Here is a 12,051-nt window from a genome sequence, read left to right on the forward strand (position 1 = left end):
TACAGGGATATCGTGACAACGGCATGTGTCACTTTGAAACGTTGCCAATATGTTAAGACGCATTGGCAGTGTCACTCACATCATTGCTCATATGCTGAATGTAAGCTTTTATGTTTATCAAGGCCTCCTAATCCTAACCCGTTAAAGTGTTGTCTGAACGCGTCCACCTCGGGACGCTCCGTTTGGATGACCCGCATCACCATGGCATTTTCAATGAAAATGCAAAAAGTGACAGACATTTGACGAGACGGAGGCTACAGTCATCATTTAGCGTACCTGTTTCAAATTAAGTGAAAGACAGTTTTCTTCTTCGTTTTTTTCAGTTTTTCCACCAAGGAAATAATAAATACGATGGATTCCGTGAAGGTCGGGCCAGCTACACAAATTAATCTGAGTAGCTATTAAGTCTCAACAAATGCAGAAAACTTCCCACTCCGGCCTTGAATATTTACAGCAATAGGCACGAAAAGATGACACCATGGACTGTCCGCCAACAGGTTTCGTGTGTTTTGAGCTCCTAGGTGCAGACTGCGAAGCATTTTACCCACAGCGCCATCATCTATTGGGTCAGACGGATCAGCAAGGGCAAGGAATTTCGATTTGTGTTTTAGGTGCAGACACGTCACTGATCCAACACCGTGTAATGTTTGCCCTTGTTGACGTTATTTCGTCTCTCAAAGGACCAAAACTGGGGCAAAAACTGCTGAGCGCATAATGGCAAAAAAAACACCAAAAAAATAACATTTTGGCTGAAAAATGCACAAGGGTACCTCAGAGCGTGTGCAGTTTTACAAAAGACACACTTTGGTTTATAGAAAAAAATCTTGTCCATTTTGCATTTACATAGAAGGGACAAAACAACAGGGAAGGGAGCAGACACATGGAGAGCACATGGGGAACGTCTGTGGCGGCTTCAGAGGAGGCTCATAGATGCTATAGGGGAATAAAAGACGACCCTGAGTCATAAATCTGGATTAAAGAAGAAGAGGTTGTTATGACACATCTCTTTCATCTCACCCGTCTGCTGTATTACCAACGGGTTCAACTCCAGGCCCCTGAGGCTAACCAGGGAGTTAGTGTGTGTGTGTGTACGTGCATTTTTGTGTCGGCATTGGTGATGAAAGTGGGGGAGGTTGGAAATGGAAAAAAAAAAAAAAGGCAGAGAAAGAAGAGAGAATCAGACAGAAAAGAACCGCTGCACAAAACGTGTGAGACCTTAAGGGCATCCCAGTCCACCAATTAGATGCTGTGTAATTAGACACTTATATTCTCACTTATTTTGACAGCTAAAAAAACCAAACCCTTGTCTTCAATTGCCTCTGCTTCCAAATAAAAACATTTTCTTTGTTGGGTTGTCTTTCATTTTATTTTTAATTCTTTAAATGCCCAAGATCAAATTTGACTTTTAAATGATGAAAAGTAAGTTATGAGCACCAGTGATTCACCAGTGGAACTTTCCCAGTGCATCGGTTGAAGGTTCTAATGGTTTTGAAAGTTGCTGGCAGAACTGCGACACTAATGAGGTGAAAAGCCAGATTCTAGCAGTTAATACCGCCCTAATAATCAGCTAGTGCCAGTTCTGTCCACAGGCTTTATCCTGGTTGTAATAATGTCAATGTTTAGGCTAAATAGTGATTAAAAAGGTGCCCTTTTAGCGCGCGTGCACACACACGTACACGTACGTTAGGAACTATGGAGAGTCTTGACATTCAAAATAAACAGGTTGTGGTTGGAGTTCTGAAAGCACATGGCTGATGTTGACGCCTCCTGAAGTGGGTTTGAACTGAAGCCTGTTATTATGAAACCAGAGAAAAGCCCATTTTTTCCACAGGGTGGCGAGTTAAGGACCACTTTCCTGGCACGGCCATTAGAGGCCTGAGGTCATCGTGTTGACTCACGCAACAAACATGGACAGCTAACACTTTCAAAGTGCATCAAAGTGCAAGCGGAAGGTACATCACAACTCCCAACAGGCAACCCTAGACCCACAGGCATGACAGGAACAATGACTAATGTATGACCTGAACATCAGCAAAATCGAAGTCAACATACTTTAATGAGGGATTTAACATTGAGTAAGAAATCAGAGCCAATAGTCATAAAAAAGATAATTGTTGGTCTTTCCCTGAAATTATATGACCAAGTAGTCTGTATGTGATTAAAAAGCCAACACGAGCCATATGACAATACACTGCAAGGATATATGCTGCCACCAGGTGGTGAGGATGGGAACTGCTACTCTGTAGGCAAACCAAAGTCAACTGTTTAAAAAAATAAAAATAATAATAATAATAATGATGATGTCACAAAAGGTAACAAAAACAAAAGCAAGTAATTCCAAATAAATTTATTGGTAATTTCATCCACTGTACAAAGCAAGCGTGAGACCTTGCAGTTTATGACTTGACTACACCGGGTAAAAGACAAAGATGGGCCATTTTCAGTTCCTTCCAACCGACATAAAGGGGTTACAAACCTGGAGAGGAAAAACAGAAAAACACAGGACAGAATGACTTTTATATGGTTAAATACTTTTTAATGAGTGCTTGACACACGAAAAACCTGAATAGAAGTAAACATTCTACATGTGTCAGTGGTAAAGAAAACAAGTCATTTCCGTAAATAAAATGCACTTCTGAGTCATTATAGCAGAGGAAGCTCGGGGACACTATGAATTTGAGCATCCAGTGTGGTCGTGATCCAGCAGCCGTCTTACCGCAGTCTACTCCAGAGCCTTGACGATGGCCTCGTTGGCCTCCACGCTGACCTGAGCCTCAGCCCGGGACGCCTCATCGGACGTGCCCGCCAGCGCTGACTGCGCCTTCTCCAGGTTGGCCTTAGCTGCCTGAGGGATGGAGGGAGGAGGAGGTGAGGAGGGATGTCAAACGCACAGTGGTTCCTCAGGTTGTCATCATTCATAAAACTGTATGTACGTCTTTTTTTATTTTCTTTGCTATGCTTTTATTATTCTATTGTAGTTACATAATGCTTTTTATGTCTTATGTAAAGCACTTTGAGTTGTCCTTGTGTATGAAATGCGTTGTGCAAATAAGCCTGCCTAAAAGGTTTTGCATGAAATGACAAAAAAAAAGAAGAAAATGTTCCGACGCATCTTTCTCTTAATAAGTCGTTTGTGCGAGGGAACAAGCAGACATATTCATTACTGTCTACTCATAGCCAATGATTTGGCCATTGCACTGGATTTGTACACTGGACACGTTTAGGCATTAAGGGATTGGGACAGGCACCATGTCAATATCAAATGTGATTGATATGAGCCAGTTGGGTATTTAGAACAGTTATTAGCTACATACACATTAATGGATGAACACAGTATTTTTTCCAATAGAATTAAAAGGGACTTTAGATGTGCTCTTCAGTTCTTACAGCCCCCTTGTGGTCATATTGGGAGACTCTGGTCTGAAAATTGTTGATTTGTGAGGCTGGTGTAAAATGCAAACGTTTGATCCAATTCGAGACGGCAGAGATATCTTTGCGTATGGCATCCTAAAGACATAACAGTGTTATAAAAATACATACTGGTTTATCTTAGAAGACAAGGTATTACTTAGCACTGGGAAAATGCAAGATAATTGTTGCTTTTATTGAGACGTCGAGGAAGGTATTGTATTAATTGTAGAACACAAAAATCCCTGATCAAACCGGTTCAAATGTTTGGCTAAATCTCCCCTTGATCGGCAAAATGAACTCCGACCACCACGGTGTATCAGCCAACTGGACACAGTGCACTGAAACACCTTCTGATGAAGAGATACTTGAATTTAATCTTCACAGACCTCAAATTCAGCGGAAAATAAAATCTTCTTTGATTCTGACAGATCGAGGTCTCTCATCTTGCCTTAACAGAAACTAGGACTTGGGAATAAGCTATTGACGTGAGAGCCTGCAGAAAAATACAACATCCTGCAGAGGTTAGTTTTGCTGTTAAAGCCAGGGGAGCAAGGTCAAGTAGGGCAGAACAGAAATGCGTAGATTATAGACGGGACACAGCAAATCCTTACTGACGTTTTTTATTCCCTGAAAGCTTCATTTGTCACAGTGGCGATTAGAAAGTAGAAATGCCAAACATAGCTGGAAGTTAAAGGTCTCCCAGTGGGGATTTGACACATCTGCTATAACTTGACAGTGACTGACCTTTCCCTCCTCATTAACAGCATGTCTACGTGTGCATTGTTACCGCAGATTTCAAGACGACAAGGAAATAACATCCCATTTACTGGCAGCAAGTCAACTTGACGCTTGGTGCTGGAGCGGCCCAAGGTCAAAGAGAAAGACCCCCTACAGTAAGAATATAATCACACAGCCAAGTATTAACAAGACTGACATTTAAACAAGGACTTTTTTTTTTTTGTTGAAGTTCAAAAACAAGTCTGACTGCGTCGACCCTCATCGACGGGGACGTGACCGTCAGCACTCTGGGGACAAAAATAAATCTACTCTTGGGTCAATGAAGTGTTGCTCAGTGTAGCAGATGAGCGTCTGCCCTGAGACTGCTTTGTAATTAAAGACGCCTTGACCAATTGGATCTGGGGGTCTATCACACGGACCTCATTAGTTCACAGAATGGCTCACAACAAATTGACGAAACCACATGCAATTGACATTTTGAAGACACAATTTGTCAACTTGGAATCATTGCCACAGGATATTAATAGTGGGGGAAAAGGGAGATGGGACCAAAGATGTTTGATGTTTTATCATGCAGAGATATTATTACTAAACTGATCCTCAGCATCATCTTGAAACAACTAATTGAAAAAGCTAGGTATTAATTGGCATTGGCACTGGTATGGGCGTGACGTGCTGTAAGTGCATGCTTCCTATTGAATCCAATGTTGGATCTTCACTGGCCACGTCCTTGCGTCATTTCTCTATTTTTGTGAGAGGTCTATATAACACACACACACACACACACACACACACACACACACACACACACACACACACACACACACACACACACACACACACACACACACACACACACACACACACACACACACACACACAGTATTTTTTATTTTTTTAACTGTACACGGCTTTGCAAGCCTTTTCAATAGAAGCATTAAGATAAAACTGGTTAGAAATATTTTTGTAAAGTCTGCAATCAATCAATGTCCAGTCAGAAAATAACCCCCTGGGATGGCTGTGTCCCTTTTTATTCCGACTTCCCATCATACACACGCACCAGGCGCTTGACTCACTTCCCTCTCTCCTTCCACACTGACTCTATGCCGGGAACATACCCCCTAGAGACCTGGGCCAATTACCCACTATCCTGGACACCTCCCCTCCAATCAGATGAAATTATGCAACTTATAACAACCCACCAATCAATTTGAACCCCCCCCCCCCCACACACACACACACAGTCATACACACAGAGCATTACACTAGTTATTTATAGCAGACTACTATAATAAAAAAACATTTTACACCTTTCAACTTTTAATTTTATTTGAAATTATATATCTATATATATATATATATATCTATATATATATAGATATATATAGTTAAATATAAAGATATCGAAACAGTATCATTACTGTGGCCCAAAAACCTTGATACATACAGAACCCACTGTACCGTTGCATCCCTAGTTAGTACCTACTAAAATGGTCCAAGAAAGACAACAGGTGAACCGGTGACAGCGTCATGGGCACCCATGGGCTCATTGATGCACGTGGGCAGCAAGATCTGGTAGGGGGTGGTAGCTCAGGCGGTAGAGCTGGTGGTCTAGTAATCTAAAGGTTGCTGGTTTGATCCCAGGCTCCTCCTGCTAGCATGCTGTAGTGTCCTTGAGCAAGACACTTAACCCCTAATTGCTCCTGATGGCTGCGCCCGTCGGTGATTGAACTATTGTAAGTCGCTTTGGATAAAAGCGTCTGCTAAATGAAATGTAATGTAAATGTAATGTAGAACACAAAGTGCATCGCAGCTTGCTGTGTATGGGGCAGATCATTCAGACTGCCTGTGTTGACCCCTGTCCAGCACTGAAAGCACCTACAACTGGCACGTGAGCGTCAGAAATGGACCATGAAGCAATAGAGGAAGGTGGCCTGGTCTGATAAATCAAGTTTTCTTTTGCATCATTTGTATGGCTGGGGTTAGGGTCCGACACGATAGAGCATCTGTGGGATGTGTTGGAACAACAAGCCCGATCCATGGAGGCCCTACCTCGCAACTTACAGGACTTAAAGGTGCTGCTGCTAACGTAAGGCGCCAGATACCACAGGAAGGGTGAAAGCTTTTTTGGCAGCACGACGGAGAGCTACACAATATCAGTGGTAGTTTAAATGTTGTGGCTGATCTGTGTTTTTTCAGTGTTGTACAGCCGAGTAGATTGTGGTACTCACAGCGATGTCCAGCTGGTCGAGGGGAACCGCTTCCTCCGCCAGAAGCTGAACTGAGGAGTCCGCATTAACTGTCACGGACCCACTGCTCACTGTCAACACACACACATACACATCTTTAATTCTGCCACGTTATTCACTAGTATTTCATGTTTTGTAATGAAGTAATCACACTCCACATAACTTAACTGACCCCTGCTGGGTTGCTGCTTTACTTTAGAAATTCACAAGGCCAAAACATTTAAATATTTGACTGGCCATAATAGATTATGAATAATGTAATTTGTACATTTATTAAAAAAGACAATTTTATGTGGTACAGGTTTATTTAGCTTTATGAACAAAGAGTTTGTCCAAAAGGTTTTAATAAACTCACAAGGGGGACATTCAGAATTTGATGCTTTTCAGCTATTGAAAAGCAATGACATCAAACTAGTAAAAGAGAACATTGGAGAAGATGCTATGACTTTGAGAAATTTCAAGATGCAGTACAGCACAGTTTGGCATCTCACAGTTTACGAGGAAAAAATGAACCAGGCATGAAATTATTGTCAAAGCGGACATATTTTGCAAAACTCACTTTTTCAGTGCTTCAGCGCACATACATTCGGGTCTCTTTTGGGCCTACTAACACACAAACTGTGAAATAAGACAACTCAGTCTGTTTTTTTGTGAGCTGTCTATCTCAGAAAGCATGTCCTGAAACGAGCCATTTACATTTGCAGCCAACCCCTAAATCACAGTGGGTTATAGTAGAATTAGAACCACCCCCCCATCTGAGAAACTAAAACAAATGTTTTAAAAGAAAGAGGAATTAATAGCAACTGTGCATGGAGAAACTGCAGACAAACAGAAACAATAAAAACAGTGTTATTTATTGTAAATGTATTTATTTGTTTTATTTCCGACATTTAGAGGAAACAAAATCCCTGCAACCAGAAGTGGCAGTGCAGTGTCCGTGTCTCCCATAAGCTTGAAGCCCAGCAACAAAAGTCGGAACAAATGTTCAGAAACAGATTTTGGTGGACTGATGAGGTGAACGTCACAGCAAAACCTGGAAGCCATGCTCAAAATGCCACTGGCTCATAGAACTTGTGCTCAAAACGTCATTGGCTCACAGAACTCGGGCCGCTGGAGGGTGGCTCTTCCAACAAAAAAAGCCCGTTGTGGAATATGGTGGTATAAAGGTATGTCAAAATGGCTAGAATGCATAATATGAGTGGTATTTTTAGCAAAAACATTCAAAAACATGTTTGGGGGACCTCAGAGACTTATATTAACTTGTGTAAAAAGGAGCATAAGATTGTTTATTGTAATCAGAAGTTTCCTGCCAATTCGCAATTCTACTATGTGTGTAACATTCATTGTTCACATAAAATACTTCAAAAGATAAATAAACTTTCTTCATTTATTAAGTCTTTAAGTGAGCTTTTGCTAAAGCTTTTGCTTCAACGTCTTTAAAGTCTTTATTATGAGCAAAGGGCTTTTCCACATCAGTTGAACAGAGAAAATAAAAACAGGTGAAGGGACAAAACAAATGAAACATTTTATTTTTTTCAGTATTTTCTTACCAAAGTATTTTGCTGATGAGCCATCATCATTGAAGACTGTGACGACCCCGGGCCGGAGCACCTGCAGGGTGGGCACGTGGGCAGGAAGAATACCAAAAGCACCGGTCAGCGTGGGAACGTCGACCTGTTTTACACTGACCTCTTTGAAAAACACCTGCGGAAGAGAGAAAAGGATTAAAATAAACCACAGCGCCATGTAATAAATGACTATTTGCAACATTTTGAAGCAAAACAGATTAAAGAAATCTGTGTGCCAGTTGTTGACGATTACTAGAATCCCTGGATAACAAATTTGAAACCATATTGAGTGCAACTTTTTTTTCCATTGCAAAATACTATGGGCGCTTTTAATAAATAATAATAAATAACACTCAAATGAGATATCTCTTAAATAACCAAGGTGATTAACAAATTCTGAAATGAACTAAAAATTGTCTGTAAATAAATGTTATTTTACTAAAATAACAGTAAATAAAATGCTATGGTATTTTCCCTGTTGCACATTGTACTTTCATACTCATACACATTCATATGCATTATCACCGTTCCTACTTGTTTTGCACAGCTTTTAGAGTTGCCCCTTTATCATTTCACTACATCGTACTTGTGGGATGCGTGTGACAAATTAAGTACCTTGAATGCATCATGCAACTAATACTTATAAAGTGAATATTGCCGCACATTGATCGTTTTTCCACTCAGCTCTTGTTTGACAGGACATTTTTGGCACATTTTGTCATTTCCCGTGATTCTCCAAACTACACTATAAATTCCAGGTTTTCCACCGAGCGAGCTCTGATACACACAGCTCAAGGTGAAATGCAGAATGTAGGCGAGAAGGGTTAGAACCTGCCCGACAGTCCGGGTTTGCGGGGGACGGGGACGGTTCTGCTCGTCCTGATGAGAGTCCCCATTGAACGGGTTATCAAACCCACAAGGGCAAGACGTCGAAATCAATAAAGTCCCATTGACAGTTTGACATTTAGCATTAGCTAGCCCACTAGTGCTAGATGACAGCTTGTTGACCGTGTAAGTCAACTACAAAATGTTGGTCATTTGTGTCACCAACGAACACATTACTGTAGAGGTGACGACGAGCTGGTCAAACTACGGTGTTCGTACGCAGTGGGTTGGTTATGCCCGTGCTTTAGTGAGTTAGCATAGAGGCTAACGTGCTAACTAGGCCGCAAAGCCTCCCCTCCCATCGCCCGGACTGCGCTACCTGTGTCGGGGAGGCGAACGTGAAGGACATCTGCGGAGCTCCGGAGACCGCCTCGGCGTAGCACCGAGCCTGCCGGAGCACGGGGAGGGAGCGGCGGAGGAGGAGGAACCTGGCTGCCATCATGTTTGCGGGGGGAAGAGACGACGTGGAGGAGAGAACCTGCAGAGACCCGAAGCCCGAGCGTGGAGCCTGTGGGTGCGAGCCAGGGAGGACAAGGACGTTGCTCACCTACCCAGAAGACTTTGCGCCTTTTTTTCTTTTTTTTTTCTTTTTACAAAGGATGCTGGGAAAGGTAGTCTTTCCTTGGAGGCGCGACTGTAGTCAATGTGCTAAAATCATGTCAAGATTCAAGATTCAAGATTCAAGATTTTTTATCTGTCACATACATAAACATACTTTCATACATATATGCAGTGAAATGTAATGCAACGCACCCGGTGATCGCACACAATATATCCCAGGAAAAAAAGAAATACAAGTAAAGAATTCCTTTCTAATAGACCGACTGACTGACTCCTAAAACGTAATACAGTAAGTGGAATACTTATAGAATAAGATAAAAATATATAGAATAAAATACAATAAAAATAAAATGAAATAAAATGGAATAGATAGAGGGAACATGCCTATGTATATGCGCGTTAAAGATTCATTTGTTATCTTAATTAGTTGACGTTTTCACGGATTATCATATGTCATAAAAATGAAAATATGCCGTGTGATCGTGCATGATGTCAATAACACGCATCGGACACAATAGTGTAACAGTGCCAGAAAAGTCGTTTCCGGGAACCCAGTACAATAAGTAAGGACATGGGCAAAACGTTTCAGCAACTAGTGGTTCGCAAGGTGAGGTACGGGGACGCTCAATGGCCCTTCAAGAAATCCCATGGGGTCCCCAGCAAAGTATTAATAGGTAAACTTCATTTTTTAATCATTATTTCATTTGCACCATTATGTACAATAATGACAACAATGTATCGATCCTAATTTCATCGTTATCTCCGCAACAATAGTATTGACAGGTCTTGGAGTTTGGACCCAAAATGGTCCCAGAGACAAAACGATATCAAATGAGGGCCGTTGGACTAAGCTCAACACATTGAGAGTCCTTGATTTCAAAACGGTTGACTGTCACTGAACGAGGCCGCTGTTGATGCCGCATCACCGATGGGTGGCGCTACGTCTCTACGTCGTCTGAGAGCCCTATAGATAAGAGCGATAACGTATTTATTCCTTTTTCTTGGAGCGCAAGTGGCACGCACGCAAAAGCCCTTGAACAAGCATTTTCCATTAAACTGCAGCGCTGACACATCAATGTACATCGAATACAGCTGCTGCAGGTGCTGTAACTATAATGTTAGTGCTATAAGGGAAATCATTATAATTCTAGTGGAAGAAAATCCAACACGACTTAGACGCATAGGCTCGAGGAGGTTATAACAAATGGCGAATACCGCCCGGGTTTCCCTTCCCAACAAGTACAAGTTTTGGAAAAAAAAAAAAAAAAAAAAAAAAAAAGAGCCAATGACGCTACTGAGGGAGCGCACCTTGGAGCTCTCCCTCAGCTGTGACGTCACACGCTGCGTCGCTGACTACCCAGTGGGCGTGGCTTCACAGCCAGGGGTTCATTCATAAATACTTTTAGCCTTTAAAAAATCTAAATTAAAGTGTTCGGGGAGACTTTGTTTTTTTATTGGCTGGTGTGGACCGTGTCGATTCGGTGAGTTTTGTCTTGGCTGTGTATGCATGGAGAGAGGTGTTCCTGGAGGAGGCTGGGGCTGGATGCACCGCACTATGAGGAAAAGCATAATGTCATTATGACACGTTTATAAGCGTTGTTTCATTCTTTTAGGTCAGTCTGGTGTATCATGTTGTGTTATTTTTTTCTAAATCCATTATTTCCATTCCAGCACATGTGTAATGCATCTGTAGCTAAGTAAATACTGTGTGCTCTGGTTCGCTTTACCTTATAACCAAATCCCGTAGGAACTCTGAAAATGAATATATATATATAAATATATATATATATATATTCCCTTTTTTCCTTTTTCCTATCATGAGTACTGGAATTGAATTTTTTGTTCGTTTTCGGGTTGAAAATGACAAACGCTTATAGGAAATAGGAATAACGTGTGCATTTTGAGCATTAGGCGTGAATCCGCACTTTTATTTATTCTGAAAGGCGTCCACTGCAAAAGAACAGGAAGGGATATGGAGAAGCTTGCCTACCATCTGCTGCTCCACTAATCAATATTTCAACAATATCACTGCCCGATACATCATCCGGCAGCTTCCACTCATTTGGCTTCCAAGTGGGCTGTGATGTGTTTAGCAGTTCATTAATTTTCCAGCTCACATCTCAGGAGGAAATTGATTTATTATTAATATAATAATAATAATAATAATAATAATAATAATAATAATAATAATAATAATAATGTAAGTATAATGAGTGTTGAGCGTCATCATATCACAAATACCAGCAGCATGTTAAGATTTTTATGCGTCCAAAGCAAGCTCAAAAATCACTTTCACTCTGGAAATTAATACATAATATCGAAAAGAGCTGTGCTTATATCAATACGCGGTGATAATCTTAATGCGTACAGAGTCCTAATTAAAACCCAACCATACCTGGTTTTGTATTGATAGTTATAGGTGGGGATACTGTTGTATATTTCAATGGATTTTAGACAAAACAAAATCAAATATCACAATTCTTTTGGTGAATACCTTGATAGTCGATAATTTGACAATGTTTTGAGAGTGACAATTGGTCCTTATTGTAAGATATATTTATACACAATTCTTTTTAAAAACAGTCATTGGTAATGTGGATATTATGACCAAGCATTTAGAGGCGTTGATTAGAACAGCT

At 41.1% G+C, this 12,051-nt stretch overlaps 1 protein-coding gene across 1 annotated transcript; it reads right to left on the reverse strand.

The window, feature by feature from the left end:
- Nucleotides 1-2,332: 2,332 nt before the first annotated feature.
- atp5f1d (ATP synthase F1 subunit delta) lies at nucleotides 2,333-9,409 on the reverse strand. Its single transcript, XM_080024544.1, has 5 exons — nucleotides 9,171-9,409; nucleotides 7,949-8,102; nucleotides 6,381-6,469; nucleotides 2,717-2,845; nucleotides 2,333-2,476 (listed from the first exon to the last, which is right to left on the reverse strand). The coding sequence occupies exons 1-4, from the start codon at nucleotides 9,291-9,293 to the stop codon at nucleotides 2,723-2,725; spliced, it is 489 nt and encodes a 162-aa protein (XP_079880670.1). The 5' UTR covers nucleotides 9,294-9,409; the 3' UTR covers nucleotides 2,333-2,476; nucleotides 2,717-2,722.
- Nucleotides 9,410-12,051: the final 2,642 nt, after the last annotated feature.

This window comes from Zeus faber (assembly GCF_960531495.2).
Source record: "Zeus faber genome assembly, chromosome: 1".
Lineage (NCBI taxonomy): Eukaryota > Metazoa > Chordata > Actinopteri > Zeiformes > Zeidae > Zeus > Zeus faber.

What these genes read in the sequence shown, in the direction of transcription:
- atp5f1d (XM_080024544.1), bottom strand. Translation starts at nt 9,293, where the DNA reads ATGATGGCAGCCAGGTTCCTCCTCCTCCGCCGCTCCCTCCCCGTGCTC. An exon ending in CGTTCGCCTCCCCGACACAG is followed by an intron (nt 8,103 to 9,170) that starts GTAGCGCAGTCC and finishes TCTCTTCCGCAG; the next exon opens with GTGTTTTTCAAAGAGGTCAG. An exon ending in TCGACCAGCTGGACATCGCT is followed by an intron (nt 2,846 to 6,380) that starts GTGAGTACCACA and finishes TCCATCCCTCAG; the next exon opens with GCAGCTAAGGCCAACCTGGA.